Genomic DNA, 23592 nt, shown 5'->3' on the forward strand with positions numbered 1-23592 from the left:
ATTTGTAGATAAGAGAGTCAGTTCTCGATTGAATTTACATTGTCAATTCGGCGTTTGTAAATAAGAGTGTCATTTTCTAGATTGAATTTTGATTCGTTGTCTTGATGCTTTTTTCTAATGTCTCTCATCAAGAGTACAAAGACATTTCATGGATCATTTGCCCCAAGGACCATGAATGACAAACTAAAAACTATACCATGTTTCTCATGCATAGACTTAACCAACAACTCAAGATAGAATAAATATATCAACACATATACTGTGGAGCAATTTAGTATTGCCCTGATATTAACACTGAGTACAAGTTATTGTTGCACACATTGGTGTGGAGATTGGGTCATATTTTGTTGATAATCAACTTCTGGGAATGGTTGTGTTATTTGGTTTTCTGTTGTTGTGTTATTTGGTTTTCTATGTTGTTGATTTTGTATATTCTGCATTTTTTTGGGCTTAATTTGGATGTTTTGTTTAGAAAAGGGAAATGATATCCCCCCCCCCCCCCCCCACAACGTTATTTGACTTTCAAATGTATGAAAAAACGTTAAAGGGGATGATTTTATCCTCAAGCAGGGAACCATTCTCAGTGGTGATGTGCAGCCAGTGGGAGAGCCCTTTCATCTCATTTTTGCAAGGACTTCCTTCATTCTAATATTCTTCATATTTCCATATGGGTATAAGTTTTATAGTATTTTAGGGTTTTTATTCATAAATTGGGATTTGCTAGGGACCATCGCAGAAGGCATTTTGCAGTGCGTCTGTTCCGTGAGAGAGCAGCCAGATATGCTCAGATTTTGTCTTATTGATTTAATTCATCTGAGGTAGTTGCTCTCTCATGCAAGCCTAAGAAATGCCTTATGCGATGGTCCCTAGCAAATCCCTCATAAATTATATTTGTAGGATATAACTTTAGGGAAATGATTTTTGCGCTCAAGTGTTTTGATAAACACGCGCTCCACTTGTTTGTCGTGTAGTATGGGTTTTAAGAGCTTTTTGAGAACCGTAACATCCTCTGACATCCCTTTAAATACTACACAACAAACAAGTGGAGCGTGTGTTTATCAAAACAATTGAGCGCATAAATCATTTCCCTAACTTTAATAGTTGTTTTTTAGTTTGTGTGTAGTTAAGATAGACTTATTTGTAAGCTCTCACCAGCCAATTAAAGAAGAATAGATAGCTGGGCTTGTGCAAATATCAAAGGGATTTGCTAGGACCATTCAAAAGGATGTTCTGTTGCATGAGAGAGCAGTCACATAGGCTCACTTTTCAACAGATTTTGTCTTTATTCATGATGTGGCTCCTCTCTCGTGCAACAGACCATCCGCGAAGTGCCTTTTGCGATGGTCCCTAGCAAATACCAATTCCAAAATATGGTTGTGCTGATAGCATTTCTTTTTTATTTTTCGGTATTTTTGAATTTAAGAAGACAGAAGGGTTTCGGGTTCAGTGTTGGGGTCGGGTTGCTAACGGCTCAGGCCGAACCCAAACAAATTCGAGTTAGCTTTCCCAACCCAACTTACTCACACTATAACCCAACCACAATCACAATCGGGTTGAACCAGACAGGTTTGGTTTGAGCCGGGCCCCAGTTGCACCTGGAGATTGTAAGATCCTTCCAATAATCATCATAGAGCACTTCTAGGAAAATGGGAATACATTTTTATTTCCCATACGGAATCCGTTTTCAAAGTGTTTTCCGTCAACATATATTATTCATAGGGAGCATTTTCAACGGTCGGTTTGTATATGTTGTAAAGTTGGGTTGGGCGGATTGCAAACAAAAAAACTGGTATTTTGACATGGCATTGCAACGGGGAGATGAACACGAACCAAACTCTCCAACCCAATATAGAAATCCATTTGCGCACACTACATATTATATTCATAAGGTAGACGAGGGCTTTCAATCTTTCTCCATAAATTGGTGCCAAGAGTAACTATTTGACATGCCGATTAATCCAGAATCTGAACCACTTTATATTGTGTGCTCAACTCATGATATCCAAACCTTAACAGGGTATCTCCAACATGATTATGATATATGTATTGTGTGCTCAACTCATGATATCTAAAACCCCAACAGGGTAACATATCAACCCATCCATTAGATGTGCCCCCAATAGGGTAACATATCAGCTCATTAGATGTGCCCCAAAAATGGAGCACATTAATGACATAGCAGATCTTGCGTGGGTAGAATCTCTAGAAATAATATATGGCAACGAGTAATCAGCAAGTACATTAAGTGATAATTGTATTATTAAAAAAAGAACATAATAGAACTAAACATTTTTACCACTCAAATAAATAAATAAATAAAATAAAACATACTCCTAATTTTACCATTCAACAAAATATTTTTATTTTCTAAACAACAATAGAAATAAATATAAATCAATGCTTTTAAGGAATTATTAATAAACAATTTTCGGAAAAAAAAAAAAAAAACAGAATGGTCTCTGGTTTATTGCTGCTAATCCAGCACTTCTAATCTTGTCCAATGCAAGATCTCCACCAAGAACTAATCATAGTGATCATTTTTCATCGCCCAAATTCAGCCTTAATTCCTGCTTGTTTCACACCTAGAAAAATCAGCAAGCTGCTGAATTTTTGCCACCAAAATAGCCGTCCAAAGTTCAGAACGGTTAACTTACCAACTTCTCCAAAAGCTTAAGTTATTGGAGAAAGGCGTTATTTATCTTTTATACTTTAAAACTCCCCCGCATGTGTGGCTCACTTGGCAAACACGTGGCACATGTGGTCCCACTTTAGGCCGACCATTGCATGTGGATTTTTGTTATCTGAGAGGTTTGAACTCGAGACCTCTGATACCATGTTAACTTACCAACTTCTCCAAAAGCTTAAGCTGTTGGAGAAAGGTGTTATTTATCTTTTATACTTTAACAATAACTTGCAGAACTTTCAAGCAGCAGATTAGGCAACCTTGCCCCCTAGTTCGTTGTCAAGGAGACAGTAAACATGGTGAACTTTGCCTCATCAATTCTACTTCCATGCCAAAGTTGCCTTTGAATCCAGCAAAATTTCAGCAGATTTCATTTCTGCAATTCAGCCCTTAAACTTCTCGGCAAACAACCAACAGTTCAGTCCCAGATTTCAATGACAAAAGTCCCTACTTATTGCTTATATTTCACATGTTCCGAAAATTCAGTTTCTACTGAATTTGGAAAGTAGGTGATGGAGGAGATCAAAGCCATTGATTCTATTAGAAGAACGTCATAGTTTGTTTTAGAAACTGCTAGCTCTACCGAGTAGTACAGAATGATGAAGGTCAAAGGAAAAATCATGTTCTTTGCTAGCTCATTCCACAGTCTTCTTCTTTACTTTAGGTTTAGTAATCCTATTTGCAATCTTCTGGACCTGTTAATTCCTTAGTTTGCCTTGGAGATTAAAGTATTAGACTCCAATTCATCACCTGTTTCCACATCATAAAACCCTCAGAGAATTGAAGCTCACAACATAAGAATTCATAAATGGAATTATCCGTGGCAGAGCATTACACGATGCTCTGTCTTTGTTATCACAAACTGCCAACATTGCAGTTCTGGACATTGATCAAATCAACACCAGTTCTTTGGAGAGCTAAAAGGTCTTTGAAAAAAGGAAAACTACACAGAACCTTAGACTGTAAATTCTATGAGGAACTGGAAGATCCAATCGAAAGTTTGATCTCTGCCAGTCAGATCCAAAGAAGGAACTAAAGACATGCGTACAATCACTTATTCATAAAACTAGCACACCCTCACGTCAATTCCAGTTGAGCCAATTAGCTCCAGAAAATGTGCACAGAGCATGTAGCTCCTGACTGGAACTAATGATCCTGTCTTTAATTATCAGCTCTATTGATTAAAGGCAACAGGTAACAATTCCATGAATTATAGTCTGACTATCTGTTTCAATTGGACAGATCAGATCATGATCTCATTACATCTAGAGGAGCTTTAAATGGAGAGGTCTAAGGTGAGAACGAAGGGCGCTTCGTTTACGAACATATAGCAAAGGAGATTGACCGAGCATTTCAGAGCAAATGAAATTCTACGGATAGCTTCGATAAAACAGCTCCTAAAGGACACATTTTTAGTGAAAAAACATTGGATGGAGGTAAAGATCAATGAACCAGGACTGTTATCAAGCGATCCTTACACTACTGCTTCAGCTGTAAGAACAATTCAACAAATGTAAGCCTACAAAGAAGGAACTTTACGATGAGCTGAGTTGAAGTAATTCTGAACAGTGAAGAAAGGCTCAATTGAAGCTCGGTTCTTGATCAATTTTAGTAAGATCTTGCAAACACTTAGTTTGATAGAGATCAGAACTGACAAAACTTCCAGGAATGCTGATACCATGTTGTAGTCCCAAAGATCAGGAAAGCCTAAAAAGATTTCCAGATCTGATCTGATACCAAATTTGATGGAGGTGTAAAGTGACAGATACAACTGAAGGTAATAAATTCACATGAATTACAGTAGGATAATGATAAAATTCATGGGGAAAATATGAAAGAAAAGCAATTCATGAAAAAAAATTATATCCAAAACTGAAATAGAACTCTATTCAAACTCAGAATATCCTCATTTCTACAAGGAAATCACTTCTAGATGGAAAGAAAGAGAAGAAATCTTACAGATTTCAAGATTTTCCCCTCTACCCGAAGATTTTCCCTTCTAGATGGAAAGCCCTCGTACCCGTGTCGGGTGCGTATCCGGTACGGGTACGCTCGGGTACGTCCCGGTTACGCACCCAAAGATGGGTTTTAAAAAAAAAAACGAAATTTGAGTTTCGGTGCGTATCGGGTACGTTCGGGGTGCGCACCCGACACACCCGACACGCACCAAATGTTTTTTTTTTTTTTAAATTAGTTGGGGGGTGTTGAAGTAAAAGAGGGGGGGTGTATTATGTTACAGAATATATTAATGGGTTGTGTGGAGTAAAGAAAGGGGGGGGGGGGGGGGGGGGGGGGGGCGGTGTTTAAAATTGAGATAAAAATTAAACGAAGAAAGAAAACCCTAACGCTGCTCTCTCCCCTTCTCTCTGTGCGACTCCCTCTCCGGACGGATTCTCCGGCCGCGGCTCTCTCCGGCTCTCCGGCCCTCCCTCCCTCTCTCTTAAAGGTATTTCTCTCTCTCTCTCTCTCTCTCACCCTCCCTCTCTACTGCTCTCTTTCTCTCTCTACTGCTCGCTTTCTCTTTCTTTTCTTTTTTGAAATGAGGGATTTTATATGGTGTAAGGGCTTACAACAAAATGGTAGAAGTACCGTTTTGATCCAACAGCAGCTCACTTTTTGAGCTTTTTGAGTAGCTGTTGTTGGATCAAAAGACAAGGGTGGTACTTCCACCGTACAAAAGGCCTTATTGTTGTAAGCCCTTACACCATATAATTTCTCTTGAAATAATACTGCACTCTCTCTCTCTCTCTATTGCTCTCTCTCTCACTCTCTCTCTCTCCCATTTTTTTTCTTGAGATTATGCCAACTGATTGTGTTCCCCAAATCTAATTTGAGTCTGATAATACGTTTGAGGCTCATAATCAGTTGCCACAATCTCAAAATTACAGGTTTTGTGCTATTCATTTAATTTATCTAAGGTGCCATTGTGCCAGCCATCTAGAGTTTAAGCCTTTAAGGCCCTGTTCGTTTCAGATTTTGAAATCCGATTGGGATTTGCTAGGCAATTTTGCAAAAAACCATTTCGGGGCTCATTTTCTCTGGAGAGAACATGCACCTCAGATAAATTAAATGAATAGGAAAAAATCAGTAGATGTTTGTTTAGGCTTTGTTTGTTTGAGATTGTGGGTAATTTTTACTTTAATTGTTTAGGCCTTGCTGTTTGTTTGGCAGACAAAATCTGGAGTAGAATTGAAACTTTGAAAATAAAATAATAAAAAATATTATTATATTCAGCGTACCCAATCGTACCCGCACCCGGGTTTTTTTGAAAATCACGTACCCGCGTACCCGTGTCGTGTCGTACCCTCACCCTGTACCCGTACCCAAACGTACCCGCACCCGGGTTTTCCAGTTGTCACAAAAAAACCCCAGTCGAATAGCCTTGCTGATGGAAAACACTTTGGAAACAGGATTCCGTGTGGGAAATTAATCGGGAGTGGTCTTACCGTTGATTTGACCTTTTCAAGATGGGTTTATTGCTTTTATGGGGATTTGAGCTCCTCTTCTTTGTCTTTTCGTGGATGTGGCACTAATGAATGATGCCCCTTTTTTTTACTAAACGGATTCACATTTTCCTAGCAGTGCTCTATGTAGATTATTGGAAGGATGTTATAATCTCAGGGTGCAACTTGGGTCCGGTTCAACCCGATTGAGATTGGGGTTGCGTTATAGTGTGAGTTGGGTTGGGAAAGCTAACTTGAATTTCTTCGGGCTCCCTTCAGTCTTCTTAATTTCAAAAATCCTGAAAAACAAAAAAAGAATGCTATCAGCACGTGCCATATTTTGATATTGGGATTTGCTAGGGACCATCGCAAAAGGCATTTAATATTCATTGTAGAGAAGGGGGTAATTTCCACTAATATTCATTGCAATTTGCAGAGAAGGGGGCGTTTGAATTACCTGCAGTTTTGATCACGTAGGATATGAGGCGTAGTTGGTCTAACACGTTTTGGAAACAAAATGTTGGGCATGATAAATATCCATGAATACTTTTAAAAAACTTCTATATTAAAGGATGCTAAACGGATTTATTTTAGGAAAAATGCACGTAGACCCCTGTGGTTTCTGACACATTCAACTTAACCCCAAAAGTTTAAAAAGTTACAAGTAGACCCCTTATGGTTTCATTGGGTTTTTTTAACTGGACGGAGTTGACCATGTGGGGGGAAAAGACCCAACTGAAAATTAGGGTTTTCATACTTGAAAACTAAAAATTGGGGTTTGATTTAAACCTTGTTGATCTATCAACATAAACCCTCCATTTAGGAGTTTTATTTGTCTTCATTTACATCATTATAATGATTTGCACAAAAACCCTAATGTTTTAGGGCTTTATTTTTTGTTTTTATCAATTTTTTTTGCTTGAAACGTGGGTTTGATGTAGCCATGGGTGGGTTCGATTGTTTGTGGTGGAAGCGACGGCGGCGGTGGCCAAAGGTGGCGACGAAGGCGGTGGCCGGAGGGTCGATGGCGGCGGTGGGAAATGGCGTAACCCTAATCTCTTTGCAAATGAGGGTATTTCAGTCCTCAAAATATTAACCATGGTGAGTTTTAGTCTTTCCGTCAGGTTAAACTGACGGACAGTTGACGGAGGGGGTGTACTTGTCACGTTTTGAAAGCACAGGGGGTCTACTTGTAACTTTTTAAACTTTTGGGATTAAGTTCGATGTGCCGGAAACCACCGGGGTCTAAGTGTATTTTTCCCTAAAGACTGATAGTAATAGACAGCTGTGTTTGTGCACATATCAAATTATACTTTGCAGCTAAGGGCATTTTTGGAAAATTGAAAAACCCTAAAACCTAGGCATATAAGATCGTTTTTACTTTACTTTTACCCTCACCCCTTGCTCTCTCCAAAGCTCTCATTCTCACTCATTCTCACCCTGAGTGTGTGGCTCCGAGGCAAAAAGACGTTCTCTCTCTCTCTCTCTCTCTCTCTCTCTGGCTCTCTCTTTCCCTTATACATGTTTTTTTTAACCTAATTTTCTCTGTCTGCAGCTGTTGATGATGGTCAGTTTTTCCCCTTTTTGTTTCCAACCAAAAGATGAAGATGAAGATGATGAAGGTGTGTTTTCTCCCTTTATGTTTTGTAATGGCTAACATTTATTTGCACCCCTACAATATTGCTAAGTCTGATGCTCAGGTCTTATTGGGCTTGACACTAATAGATCAGCGACCAACTCAACTCAACTCAACTAAGCCTATGAACAAAGTGAAAAAAACAACACGCGTGCAAGCATAATGCAACTAAACAAGCACAACAAATAAGTATGACAATTCTAACTACTCCATACAAACTAACAAGCAACTATCAAAGTTATCCCACAAATAAATAAACAAAAAATGCAAAAAAACAACTACTTTGAGGAAATTAATGATCTTATTGAGAAATCTTCCATCGTCTGTAAGCATGTTCGTCGCGTAGCAAATGGGGAAGCGGACTCCCTCGCTCGATCTGGAGTTTTTAAGGAAGGGTTGGAGTGGTTCGATTTCCTTCCTCCGTGAGAAGTGGGCGATTTGTTTGATGTATTTTTGCTGTTTTGTTTTATTATTTCTTGTATCTCTGTTTATCTCGTGTGGTCCATCTCGGCCCCTTTTAATATATTATCTTTTCCAAAAAAAAAAAAAATGCAAAAATGATATTAAACTTGTACCAATCCGGAAATACTATAAATTACAAATAAGTCTTTCTTAACTACACACAAACTAAAAAACAACTATTAAAGTTAGGGAAATGATTTCTGCGCTCAAGTGTTTTGATAAACACGCGCTCCACTTGTTTGTTGTGTAATATTTGAAGGGATGTCAAAGGATATTACGGTTCTCAAAAAGCTCTTAAAACCCTTTAAATACTACACGACAAACAAGTGGAGCGCGTGTTTATCAAAACACTTGCTCGCAGAAATCATTTCCCTAAAGTTATATCCTACAAATATAATTATGAGGGATTTGCTGGGGCCATCGCAGAAGGCATTTCTTAGGCTTGCATGAGAGAGCAGCTACCTCAAATGAATTAAATGAATAAGACAAAATCTGAGCATATCTGGCTGCTTTCTTACGCAACAGACGCTCTGCAAAATGCCTTCTGCGATGGTCCCTAGCAAATCCCAATTTATGAATAAAATCCCTAAAATACTATAAAATATATACCCATATGGAAATATGAGGAATGTTAGAATGAAGGGAGTCCTTGCAAAAATGAGATGAAAGGGCTCTCCCACTGGCTGCACATCACCAAAGTGCATTTTACACTTGTTGAATTTTGCATTTTGGAGTGACGTGCAGCCAATGGGGGAACACTTTAATCTCATTTTGCAAGGCCTCCCTTCATTCTAGCATTCCTCTGGAAATAATATACAATTTATGAGCAAGTTTAGAAGTCTATTTTCTTATTAAATTATCTACAGCCAATAGTGCAAATATAACATCTAAATCAAAACATTGTCTCTATGTAGAACAATCCTCACAAACTAATTGCACGAGTATTCAAAAAAATATTTGACAAAAAACACAATTCAATCTAGAAGCATATTTTCTAAGGGGAATGATAACATATACCACCCCCACCCCCCAACCTTTTCTGTGAGAATGGTTCCCCGCTTGAGGATAAAATCACCCCCATTAATGTTTTTTCATACCTTTGAAAGTTAACAAATAACGTTAGGGCGGGGGGGGGGGGGTGGTGGTGTTGTATCATTTCCCTTTTCTAAACAAAACATCCAAATTAGGGTTTAGTCTTGGCACATTTTCTTCCCTCCTATTCGACACATAATGTCTCGGACAATGTAGAGAGAGATTGGTTATCGTTCCCTCTCTCTGTCTATTGTTTTTTGGTTTATGCCGATTATTTATTCATTACGGCATGTTCTTTGTGCGATGGTTTATGTTAATTATGTGTCCTTTGTTTGTTACCTCTACAGCTCTTCTGCCTTGTGCTTTATGTTGATCGTTTATTCTATGTGGATTGTTGTTTTTTTTCTTCTGATGATTTATGTAGATTAACTATTCAATCTTTTTTTCTCCATGCGCCTCTCTCTCTCTTGCTTTTTTTGTGGATGTTGCTTGTCTATTTTATTTGGCTTGATTATTTGCAGCTAGGTTTCAATATTTTTTAAACAGCCTAGGAAGCTGACAAGGTTGTAATGTTTTAGGGTTCCAACATAAGGGCACAAAAGATCATAAACGAGGGAGGTCAACAGTGCAGATGAATCAAGTATTTAGCTATTTTCATGGAACAGGTGATATAGGAAAAAAAAAAAGAAGGTAAACTCTTATGCGAGATGCTAATGTATTATACGAGGAAACTGTTCCTGAGCTATAGCTCAGATAAGCTTATCTGAGCTATAACTCAAAAACACATGTGGCCGCACATTTTTGGGGGGATCCAAAGCATTCATTTGGTAGGCCCTTCCATTGATAGGGTGTGTACCAAAAATCAGCCCTGTATAATCATCCTAACCCAATCAAAGGTGGAGGGGAAAATGGACAGACATTGTCTGCCCATGTTTCTACGCATTTTTTCCTCCACAAATGGCAGGGTTAGGATGATCCTATAGGGCTGATCGTATAGCTCAGGAACACTTTCCTTTTTTTTTTTATACTTTAATTTGTTATTATAATTATAATTTTTTAACATGACTTTCCTTGTCCCTGCCCTGCACACATTTTATCAAAATTTAGTGGTGCCCACATTATTTGATGATTGAGACCATTCATTTATTGGGCCCAAACGTAAATAGGTTATACCCCAAAAATTGTCTCCATAGAATGATACTAACACTCGAAGCATTAAAGGATTCTATAATATGTCATATTACCTCTAAAAATTAGAGGGTTAAAGGTACCCTATTCAGATGATATTTGAGGTACGCCCTATTTACTTTGGAGCCAAACAATGAATGGCTTGGATCATCTAACTGTGGCTTTCCTCTATTTTTTTTTTAAATGCAGACACACAAAATAAAACCTCATACTTCAGAATATAACGTTTTAGTTTTGTATGTTTCTCAATTCATGAAATAATAATTGATTTTAATTTTGGCTTGAAATTTCTTTTGTGTATTTGTCCTACAACTTTAGACTATCATTTCTTTGTAGAGGAAATGAGTTTTGATTAACTTTATAATCTTAGTCAAGGAATTTCTTTATAGAGGAAATGAGTTTTGATTAACTCTATAATCTCAGTCAAGGATCCATTAGATTCCTCTAATAATAAAGAAGTAAAGATAATGAAAATGTTAATAAATGACCACCATTTTTACTTTGAATTGCTTGAACACGGGGTGAAGCGATTGAGGAACGATATCAAAAGTTGGTCAATTTTTATTTTTTCACAAAGTCCCTATTTGGATTGTAGGAAAACATTTATCGTGGAAAAATTTTCCTGGGAATTTTTTTTGTCTGCACAATTTAGAGGGAAGTGTTACACTTATGGCTTCTGTGTATTTGTCCCAAAAAATAAAACTTGAATTGATATCACTAAGGCCGTGCCTTTTTTAAGTTACCTTTTACATTTGTAATTAAACAATGGTAAAGTAAGTGATTTTGGAATAGGTTTTCTTTCCCCAACTTCTCCACAAAATTCCTTCAATCCAAACAGGGCCTAATGGAAAAACCAAGCAAGAAAAGTTGATAAAAAAACATTTCTTTTCCCAAAGTTTCTACAAATTTTCCTCAATCCAAACTAGGCCTAATGCAAAAACCAAGCAAGAAAAGTTGATGAAAAACTATTAGCAATCCTAGTAAACCAAAGGTGCTTGCACGAATTGTGATTGTAAAAGATAGACTCTTAAAGGACCAAGAAGGGATTCGAACCTAAGCCTCGCGCTATGATCAACCTGCTATTGCTGGTCTCCAGGAGTTGCATCTCCTTCAAAGAAGATGCTCAACCCTGCTACATGCGGTCTCCAGGAGTTGTAACTCTTTCAAAGAAGATGCTCAGCCAAAGAGGAGAAAATACATCACTTTTTTGAAAGATAAAGATGCTTGATTGCCATACTTTTTTCTTGAATGAATGATAACTTGCTTGGGCAAGCCCATGCAAAGGGTTTGGTTAAGATATACCAGATTCCATCATGCACATGGAATCTAACCATACGTCTCCTCCATTTATATCTTCTAAATTGTCCAAACTAACAATCCATCCTTATCCCTCAAAGGGAGATTTTGGTAAATAACCAAATATAACACTTGGGCTAAGTGTCAACTGAGTAATTTTTCTTACTTCTCCCGGGAGCCCAAGTATCCTATACACCCCCAAAATATAGAGCCTTGAGTACTAGAAGAGAAGTACCTATATCTAACAAGATTGAGTGAATACCCAAAGTTGTGGTCATTTTATTTTTATCTTGCCATACATAATAGAAGAATGTAAAGGATTCTTCCTGAGTCTCAGGTCTAAGAAGTTCTCCACCAAAGCCTAAGACTGTAGAGGAAATTAAGTTCTCCATATACAAAGTATAGAAAGGTGTTAACTTTCCCACCCAGACCTTCCCTCAACCTAGAGTAGCTAGATGGGGAAGTAAAATCAATCCTTGTTCATACATGGGTTTCTCTGGTATGAAATGATTCACTTCAAATCGGATCATTGTTCTGGCCCATAATACGATTAATCCAGCAAGGGTTACTATTAGGGCTCTTATTAATAGAGGAGAGTAGGAAAGAGTGAAGAAAGATCGGTGACAGAATAAGGGGAAGCGCTATTCCAAAATTCTTATTTGCGGGTGGTCTTTTAGAAGTAGAAAGAGGATAAAAAAGGTAATAGATAAGAAATAGAAGGGGAAAGGGGCTCATAAACTATGATCTATATGGTGAGAAAGAGTGGGAGGGGAGTGAGAGAGGAGGGGGGGAGGGGAGTCAAGGTGAAGAAGACTAGAAGTGAGAAAGGGAGGAGTAAGGCTGAGATAGGATGAAAGAATGAGAGTAAGTGTGGCGACACAACCGAGAAAGGTAATGAGAAAAGAAGGAAAGAGGTCATAAAAAGAAAGTGATATAGAAAAGAGGAAAAAGAGGACAGAAAGAAAGAAGGGAGGTAGTGGGCTAATACACCTCAACCATGAGGAGAGGGAGAAGAAGAAATAAGAGGACGAGACCATTCAAAAAAAGAAAGAAAGAAAGAAATAAGAGGATGAGTGAGGCGGGTGCTTAAGAGTGAAGAAGAAGAAAAATAGAACTCAAGAACACAACAAGAGAAGAAGAAGAAGAAAATGGGAGCAAAGCTCAACCCAATTGATATTCCATCAATTACATAAGTTAATCAAAATCCAAAATCCCCTCAAAAGATGGTTTCTAATCATTTAAATAAAAGAAAACCAAAGAAAATTCGTTCAACCTTCTCCACTAGCTAACTTATGGACTTACATAACATTAATTGCATTGGAACTCACTAACTTTGACTGTTTTGGGAACCCACAGACACAATCCACTAAAACTACCATAACTTTCTAACCACTGGTCCAATTTTCGAGCACAAATACTTGTTGGAAAGATCTCAAAGAGACCTACAACTTTGTAGTTTACCATTTTCCATGATTCTTCCATTTAATAGCCCAAAAACTTGGTCGAAAATTGGTCAGAAGCTTTAATGCGGGAATGCACCTTGGAACTCCACCAAAATCACCTAGGCATGACATGGCTGCCATGTTGGCACTGCATCAATGAGATGCCTACAAATGTAAGAGGGGGAGGAGGGGGGTCTTTACATTTTCTCAAAATTAGGATTTCGGAGGGGTGTTTATGGTTTTACATTACTTTACATTTTCTCAAAATTAGGATTTCGGAGGGGTGTTTATGGTTTTATATGAGAGGGGGGATCTGTTCAAATCGTAGGCCATAGGGTTTATCAAATAGGATATCAAAAAGCAGTATAAAAAGGGGTTTAAGTGGTGTGCCATAGGGGTAGCAAATAGAATATAAGGGCTTATGGATTTTAAGTAGTGTGTCACTAAGGCTACCAATAGAGTTGTAAGGTATTTTAAATGTGTTTGGGCTTGGATTTAGAGCAATTTGTCATGGGTAATAGGCAACTATAGTAGGCCATAAGGGTTGATGTAGCCATCCCCCACATTTAGGATCAATAAAATGCTACTAAAAAAAATTAAAATAAACCTTTAAATAAACAATAAACAAGATGGCCGTCAAGTAATTGTAAATAAAACTTGGATCACATCATTTCCATTGTCTATTAGTATGGAAATTTCATTGTCCGTTGAAGATATTCTCTCAACCTCTTTCCACTTTATCAGCTCCATGCGCTTCAGTTAGTAGTAGACTAGCTTGCGCCAAGAACTTGTTCTTCTTGCTGCATTCAGATGCTATCCATTAGGCTAAGCTTTGGATCACATCATGCATCACCAGTCTCTAACAAGCATGCAGACATGAAGTTTTCAATGATGGCATGCGTCATGCCCCATATTTTCAGCTTAATTAATGTTATTACATTCATCTAAATCTCCTTCCCTAGTCTTTGGTGAATATTGAACAATACAAGAAACAATCTCTTGTGGTATCATCATGTAAATTGTCAAAGCTGAATTTCAAAGGAGAAAACACATCTTCCATCCTCAAAGTTCTGATTGCGATTTGTTCAATACTCTTATTGAATCATTCCACTATTCGATGCTCCTCTTGTTTACCATTGCCCTCCCAATAGTGATGAGCACAACTGTTAAGTCGCCACATTTTTTGACAATGTTCTCGTTGCCAGTTAGTATTTCTGGAGAATCTTTGACTATTTTACCCACCTTCTCTTGAAAGAATCCCATGCTTCCTTCTCTTTCAAAAACTCTACTTTGAGCTTGCTATGAAGATCCAGCAAACATCCATAGACCGGGTTGTGAATTATCTTGCACTTATTATGTTAATTGGGCAAAAGAATTCCTACTTCGTCAAGATCCAATCTTTTCCAAACATCACCCAACAGCAAGATAAATTTCTTCTTGCTCAAAATCCTGGATATGTTTTCTTTTTCTATACTGAACCTAGCCTTTTTTAAAAGAAGACTCTATGAAGATAAGACTTTAATATCCTGCGGAAATTTTGTTGACAATTTGCAAGCTTAGTCCTTCAGAGATGATGGGTTCGGATGTATTAGAGGAGCTTAGTTTCATGTATTTGATGACATATATAGCCGGCATATTGGTAAAAAAAGAGGCTATTATTTTGTTGTGAACACCCGTTGACCTTCTGGACATAGGATTAATGCTTCTCAGTAAATCATAGATGCTTACAGTAAATGAGTAGAGGGAAGAAAAGGCTTGTCTGATCATGCCGAGCACCATAAATAAATAATTGCAAAATAATCATGTGATACATAACATTTGCTCATGTGATAGATAAAGATCAAGTGTTGACGATTCAGTTCCATCGTTGTAGGACTTTTGAAGGGCCTATATTTCAAGAGCTTGTGCTTCTCGATTTGGGATTGAGGCACAAGCATAATATCTTGGATTGATGTTAGAAATTCTGTACCTAATGTTGGAAATAACTTATGTTGCTAGCATGAGCGATGTACAGTATGTCATAGCTTATTTATGACATCATCTTGCAGCTTATTTATGGTCACATTTGAGTTCCTTTTGTGCTCCTTTTGTTTTCTTTTTGGATTGAGAAGTTTGCCCCAAGGTTGCTAGAGTGGGAAGCAAATGTCCTCGTAATAATTAAGAATAAAGAAAACAGCCATTGGGGGGAAACTATTGTTTTCGTAGAAAAGCTGAGACGAGGTGGGGGTCTAATGTAGAGGTGGGATGTAGGGAATTCATGAATTGGAACTGTAACTGTTTAAAGATCCTTCTATTATAACTACTGTTACTTCTAAAAAAAATTATCAATATGTTTTTAAGGGATTTGCTAGCGTCCATCGCATAAGGCATTTCGCAGATGGTTTGTTGCATCTACGTCGTTAATGAAGACAAAGTCTGCTGAAAAGTGAGCCTCTGTGGCTACTGTCAGATGCAACATACCATCTGTGAAATTCCTTATGCGATGGACGCTAGCAAATCCCTATGTTTAAAGATTTGAGCATCTACTTGTATGCACAAGTTATTGCATATCATAGCAATCTTGCGAGTATTGTTACCATTCCTTTGCAAATGATACATGAATTACACCATGTCAATGAGATTGCTAAGAATCATTTTTTTTGTCACAGCCGAACATGATTCTTGCCAAAAAAATAATGATTTTTGAATGCGAGTTTGCTGAACGCACATGATTTTACTGCTCAGAGCAATAAAAAAATGCATTTAGGTTCTTGATTATAGAATGAAATTAGAGAGAAGGGTGTTTAATGCAACCTAAATAACCCTAAAGGAATAGCTAATAGATAACGGAAAACAATAAATTCCAAATGATAAAAAAAAATCTTCAATTCCTTACTTTCTTGTAGCTTCAATCCCTGCTAAACGGAGCTTTACCAGATTCAATCTTATTTTCATTACTGCTTTTGGTATTACAAATTCCTTTTTTCCCAGAATAATTAACCATCTACTTAAATTGGTATCTAGTCTTATATGACAGTTCACTGTTCTTAGTTGCTTTACAGATTCTACCATATGTTGATCCTTATTTTTCTAGTACCATTAATAATTGCATGTTCTCATACCATTTAGCCATTCATTCGATCTTGCATTGGCTGACTAAAAACGTGTACTCAAATTCAGAATTTTAAACCTCTCTACTGCCATTAAATTCAATTTTTTAAAGTTCTAAAATTTTGTCCCCTATTTTAAACCTCCTCATTTGAACTTGTTATTGCACTATGAACTTAACTCCTTTGAATACATTCAACATTTTCAATGTATGCTGTTTTGATTCATGCATGTATACAGGCCTTAAGTTTCTGATTTCTGCATGCATATACTTGTTAATTCACGACAAGAATCAGTTCTCATTCTTTTGCATTGCTAATTTTCTACATCTTGTGTTGAAATGGTTAAGGAGTCCGCTCTCTTTTATTGCTTGCACTATTGATCCCACCCACTATTAGATTCCATATTTTCAGACCAAGCATCTAACTTTGTTACCATATAGGGGTTTTAGTCCATGTCTCAGTAGTTCGATTAACCCATTTTCCTGAATATCTTGGTTGTGTAGCTAATCTTGCTTCCAATATTTTTTGTTGAAGGCTCTCTTGTCAGGGCGAAGCTTGTTAAGAGTGTCCATTACTGTCCTGAGACTACAGCCTTCACAACCTGGGAATACAAAGACATTACATCAATATTGGGATTCCTACCGGGTTTGAGTATCCAACAAGGGTAATACTGAGTTCCTGTTCTTATATGTTAGCAACATGTATTTTTTTCAAGAGAATGACATCTCAACATTGAAGTGCCTGAAAATTGTTCCCCAGGTCAACTTCCAGGAATCGTTGATGTCATAGTAGAGGATGATTTGGTTGATTCATGCAAACCCGGAGACCGTGTAGTGATTGTGGGGGTGTATAAAGCGCTCCCGGGGAAAAGAAAGGGACCTGTGACTGGAGTATTCAGGTGGTTCTTTTCTTAGTCCTTGTCATCTTTATAGGATAGGAAAGCTATTTTTTCTTATTTTAAATTTTGGTGCTCCCTTCTCAATAAAGTTTCAATCTACACTGTAAAGCTATTTTTTCTTATTTAAATTTTGGTGCTCTATTTTGTAGGAGTTTCCTTATAGCGAACAACATCTACCTTCTCAATAAAGTTCCAATCTACACTGTTGAGGATATAGCTAACATCCGAACAATAGCTGGGAGAGATGATACGTTTGATTTGATTGGAAATTCAGTTGCACCATCAATCTATGGGCACTTATGGGTGAAGAACGCACTAGTTCTATTGATGATTGGGGGAATTGAAAAGACCTTAAAAAATGGAACACATTTAAGAGGGTAAGCTGAATCATTTTCGCATAATCCCATGATACCAGCTATTTGAAATATTTTACATTTAATCTTTCTTATCTACAGGGACATACATATGATGATGATTGGGGACCCTTCGACTGCGAAATCTCAACTGTTAAGAGCAATTATGAATATTGCCCCTTTCGCTATATCAACCACAGGTCGTGGTTCCACAGGTGTTGGTTTGACAGCTGCAGTAACTTTCGACCAAGAAACTGGTAATGCACATCCCACTGTAGATTCCTGCAGGTTATTGTTATCTGGCAATTGTTTCTTGATTTCTCAGGGGACTCGTATGATCAGGTGACAAGAAGCTATCAGCCGGTGCAACTGTTCTTGGTGATCGAGGAATTGTATGTATTGATGGGTTTGACAAGATGTATGATCAAGACCGTGTTTCCATACATGAAGTTATGGAGCAGCAGACAGTAACAATTGCCAAAGCCGGTATTCATGCTTCACTAAATGCTAGATGCAGTATAGTGGCTGCTGGAAGTCCAGTATATGGATCTGTAAGTTGTTATTTGTGTGCTTGAAATGGGCTCTCCTAGAACCATTCATTTAACTCCAGCTTTGTCATAGGACTACATAATATGTTTATTACCTTGTTCTTCTCAAGAAGAGAATATATTGTATTTAACCTGATTATATGTTGGCTATGACACATGCAGTATGATCGATCTCTTACCCCAACAAAGAATATCGGGCTTCCAGATTCATTGCTTTCTCGCTTTGATTTGATCTTTATTGTCGTGGATCAAAGGGACCGTGCTATTGACAGTCAAATTTCTGAACATGTCATACGCATGCATCAATATGGAGGTGTAACTGTGATGGGATGAATACCCTGTATTCTTTACTCTCAATGATAAATCTGGCTTGAAGCAACTCAAAATTTCACAGGAACACTAGATGGAAATTCTAGATATGTTGAAGATGACGCAGATGATGATGCTAATGCAACTGTTTTTGTAAAGTACAACCGTAAGCTTCATGGTGAGAAAAAACGAAGCGCAGTGAAGAATGAGACGCTAAGCATCAATTTCCTTAAGAAATATATTAACTACGCCAAAAACAGGATCCAGCCAAAGCTAACAGATGAGGTAATATCTCATTATGTTTTGTCCTCTTACAAATTTAGAAATCCTCTCCCCTTTGCAATCATTTAGGCATGATCTGCTTACATATGTTGTATGTGCTTGTTTCAACTATCAACCAAATAAAAGTGATGTGGTTTGTACCGTCAACTTGTTTATTATGCTAATTGTCATAGCTTCTCTCACAACAATCTCTACACAGGCATCTGATCGTATTGCAATGGCATATGCTGAGCTTAGGAATGCTGGCACAAATGCAAATGTTGGTATTCTTGATAGTAACTTACAATCTAATGAAGTGTAACTAGCATGGAATGCACTTTCTCCATATCATATTCATATCTTATAATCTTTTTGTAGTCTGGTGGGGGAACACTTCCTATCACGGTCAGAACCCTGGAGACCATCATCCGTCTCTCGACGGCTCATGCTAAACTGAAGCTGAGAAATGAGGTACTCTATTTCTAATTTTTGAAAGATTTGTGTGTGTGTTCATAATGAGCTATTGCCTTCTGAAATTTGTGCCTATTGTGTCTTCAGTTTTCAAAAGTTGTTCATCTTCTAGAATTTGAATATAAGATGGGAATATTACCAAGTAAAGGGAAGGATCCAAGATGGAAGGGTCTGAGGTTACACTCAATTAAGACAGTCATGTCATATGCAACCAATTCTGCTGCCATTTGGAATATTTATCTTGTGTACTCCATTCACAGCTTCCCATGTAATTGAACTCGATCACTAATTTCTGCTAGCTTTCCTTAGTTTTTGATATATCAGTTATTCTCTTGATGTAGGTTTCGAGTATTGATGTTGATGCTGCTCTGAAAGTTTTAAAGTTTGCTCTCTATGAGATTGAAGAGCCTAAGCATCATAGGGAGAGGGAGATAAAACGAAAAGCTGATCGCGATATTCCTGCAGCGGACAACAGTAGGGGTGCTCCTAGGGGCGGGTGAGTGCCTGATATTAGACATAGTGGTGCTTTTCCAGATAGAGGAGCTCTGGCAGGATGCCCTGAAGGTCACCAGGGCCGAGATGGGCACTCACTGCATACCGCATGTGTGGTTAGCCATCTGACCAAACATGACATGTGCAGGGAGTGGCCATCCCGGCCCTAATAACACCCTCCCTGCATGTCATATCATTTCCAGATGTATGCCATCTTCTTTCTAAAATAGGTTGATGCTCACTCGTCTTGGATGTTGAATGTTCTTGATTTTATTTATGATTGTATGCAAAAGGATCAGACATCTTGGATGTTGAATGTTCTTGATTTTATTTATGATTGTATGCAAAACGATCAGACATCTATGTGTGGAATGAGACATAATTAGACTGACTTTAGTTTTGCAAACTGAACTAGTTCCTATTTAATCTCTATAGATGGATTGTGATAAGCTTATGATTTGTTGCAGCCAAATATACACCACAAGGTGCACCTTGACTAACTTTTAGTTTGTTATACATTCATCCAACCAAATGAATATTGAGAGAATCACAAGCTGATTTCTGTTCAGTATTTCTTTATATCACACTTAAAACTCCATGTCTAGATAATACTCATACAGGCTAAAACTGTAAAATGCTAAATGATCATAAATAAACTCCCCTTATCAATCTTCTCAGCAGTTTTATTCTTTCCAATCTCTATAAAGTTCAAACACAGTCATCAACCTTTTCTAATATTAAACTCAATATAGGGAATTGATATCTGCACTCCTTTGTTTCAATAAAGGCACTCCATTCCCTAGCTGTACTTTTCTAATCAGCTTTTATAGATTGTTGCCAAGATGCTCTCAGCAACCAATCAAAATAGTGGTTAAATGGTTAATAAAGTTTGGAGTGCATTATCAAAACAAGGGCGTGCGGATATCATTTCCCTAACTAAAATTGTCGTGTATGTTGTAACTTGTAAATTACAATTGAAAAAGTCTACTTTCAAATCTAAGAAGTCGTTTCAACTCTTCTAAATGATTCTCTTAATTGCTCTTAAGACATCTTGGAAGAACTTGCAGTAAGTCAACTATGCCAAAAATTTTGTATTGAGGAAGCACATATTTATGGATGGCTGCAATTGTCTGTAAACACTGTTACATGTTCATTTCATTTACCTCAATAAGAGTATTGATGTTTGTTGCCGGTGGGCTACATCATTCAAAGACACTGTCCATTGTTTTTTTTCCCTCTTTATCCTTGTGCCAGTTTTAAGGTACTTTTTCCAATCAATTGCATCCACCTCATGAAATGGACTTGTCCCTTTATTTTCTTGGTTCAGCGATCATATGGAGGTTGGCGAATCTTCTACTGTACAGCCTGATCCTGCTGCGCAAGCTGATGGGGATATTTCTGCAGAAAGGTTTGCCTTTCCTTTCTGCAAGAATATGCTCTTACAGACTCTATTCCACAGTTCCATCTTATTTTGTTCCAACTTCTAACAATAGTTTTAAGCCTTTCCATTTGTTGTGGCTTACAGAGTGAAAATTTTCAACGATACATTGGGTACTCATTTGATGGACAACTGTATAGATTTTATGACAATTTCAGATATTGAACAACTTGTTAATCGTTCGGTTGTTGAACTCTACTCAAGGCGGGATATAGAATCTCTGTTACTGGTAAATTATATTGATGGATGATGAATTACATTACAAAATTATTTTAAGGTCTTCTAATATTAAGATTCTGTAAAAGGGTGGATGCATTTCATGTTTGTACTTTTTTTTGGGTAGAAACTGCAAGCGGATAATGGATTAATGCTAATTGATGAAGCGGTCTATTTCGTATGAATGCGAGCAGAACGGCATCACCTATACTAAGGTAGGATGAAGCAACTTGTAATTACAAACACCATTTCTTTTATTTGCTTTTACCCCTATCTTTCATTTTTTTTTCCTTTTTCATTTTAACCTTATACGTGAAAGGGTCGATTTCATATAAATGCGAGCAGAAAGGCATCTCCTATACTAAGGTAGGATGAAGCAACTTGTAATTACAAACACCATTTCCTTCATTTGCTTTTACCCCTATCTTTCATTTTTTTGGTCCTTTTTCTTTTTAACCTTATGCCGGTTAAGAAATGTAGGAATATAGAAGAGAAAACAATAGACTACTAATTCCATTTGTTTCTGCAACATGTGCTTGCTTATGCCAAATGGAGCCATATCTTCCGGCATTTAATTGGGTATTTGCTTCATATAGACAAGGGGGAATTATTTAATATCAGCAATGTGGGGAATTTGCACAATAAAAAGGACAGTATTTAGAATCACATGCTTGGCCAAGTCGACTCAAGTTCATTGGGTTGATTCATCTTGCCGTTTTTCTTAATTAAAACAGCAATTTGAAGAACGCAGTCTTAATTTGAAACTATGGTTTAAGGTTTCAGTTTAAGTCGTAATTTGAAACTAATGTTTAAGGTTTTAGTTTCAGTATACGTTGCGGTCGTGATGGAAATAAAAATGTCGGTTTCAGATGAAAATTTTGAAAAAATCTTATAAATTACAAAAAAAAAAAAAAAAAAACATATCGAAACATATGCTAGAATGGACGTTTAAGATGAAATTTCAGGAAGTCTTATAATATGTTCAAATATACAATAAAAAAACTATTGCATCAGCAAAAAAAATCCTTAATAGTCTAATAATATCGAACGCCTACTCACATATGTGACAATGCATATCTGATAGTTCACCATGTACCATATTTTCTAATAATATCAAACATTTACTGACATACTGCATATCTGATAATTCACCATGTACCATATTTTCTAATAATATCAAACATCTACTGACATATGCGACAATGCATGTCTGATAATTCAGTATGCATCATATTTCACATGTAATTCATATAAATATTTATACATAATACATACACCACATTTCACATGCAATTCAAATAAATATATTATGTAGTAGCACAAGTTGATATAGTATATCACTAATATACACTTATATTTTTGGTTTCGGTGGAAATGAAAACATAGACATTTCAATCGTTTTGTATCAGATTCGGTAAACGGAGCCTAAAATTATGTTTGACACAGCCATGTCACCTAAAAAGCAGGCGAATTATTTACAACTAAACAAGACCATTTCAATCTGCAGCTTCACCATGGGACTGACATAGTCTGCTATTACCTTTAGTACTTTTCAAAATAAGAAAAAATGGAGACATACTTTTTACTGTTAACTTGTTTTGAATGACTAATCGAGTTTGAAAATAAGACTTTGCTGTAGAGGAATACTGTTACTACACTTGTTCTTTAAGTTTTATAGGTGTTGTTTTTATTTTTTTGATACTACAAATTTTCTCTATTATATGTCATCTTGCAAAATAAATTGTATGCGGACTCCTCTAGTAGAGCACCGTGAGTTCTGAATAGTCACCCTGTGCATGTAAAACAGGTCTTTTTGACTAAATATATCAATTTTTGTTATCATTTGTTTGACCATGATCGAGCCTTAGCACTAGGCGATCTTTCCCAATATGATGTGGCCAGTTGCAGTTGCCTGCTTGATTATATTGCCTGTAAATGGAAGCATTCTAATAATCATGGCATTAGCCATCCTTCTTTGCATATTTTGGAAATGGCAGTATTTGCTTTTTGTACAACATACAGATCTCATTCTTAAATTGCTATGGATTTCAAGGAGTTAAAGAATGTTGTTTGTTGACGCAGCTGTGGTGGAAGCATTGGAGGATTGAGGAAATCACCGAAAGATGGCACCTAGGTTTCAAATGAAGCCGCACAAACCCGACATGGTATAATAAAAACCCACATCCCTACAGTGGTGGTGGTCTGCTATTGCAGCAATATGTAGTTTCCATTTTTTTTGAACCTTTTCTATGATGAACCTGCTTGAAAGTGCTTACGAGGCTGTCCATACGTTTATCAGGCCAATCATATAGCAAGAGGTCTTCGTTTACCCCAA

At 37.2% G+C, this 23592-nt stretch overlaps 1 protein-coding gene across 1 annotated transcript; it reads left to right on the forward strand.

Moving 5' to 3' along the window:
- The first annotated feature begins 4113 nt into the window (after window positions 1-4113).
- LOC143875928 (DNA replication licensing factor MCM3-like) lies at window positions 4114-23592 on the forward strand. Its single transcript, XM_077377509.1, has 16 exons — window positions 4114-4176; window positions 7682-7748; window positions 16806-16916; window positions 17031-17169; window positions 17319-17546; window positions 17625-17779; window positions 17865-18073; window positions 18233-18383; window positions 18465-18664; window positions 18861-18920; window positions 19019-19111; window positions 19453-19607; window positions 20931-21011; window positions 21129-21270; window positions 21385-21472; window positions 23340-23592. Exons 1-15 carry the CDS (start codon window positions 4114-4116, stop codon window positions 21439-21441), a joined length of 1911 nt encoding a protein of 636 aa, XP_077233624.1. The 3' UTR covers window positions 21442-21472; window positions 23340-23592.

Source organism: Tasmannia lanceolata, unplaced genomic scaffold, assembly GCF_043159265.1.
Source record: "Tasmannia lanceolata isolate RefF3 unplaced genomic scaffold, GAP_Taslan_0.1 ptg000004l, whole genome shotgun sequence".
Lineage (NCBI taxonomy): Eukaryota > Viridiplantae > Streptophyta > Magnoliopsida > Canellales > Winteraceae > Tasmannia > Tasmannia lanceolata.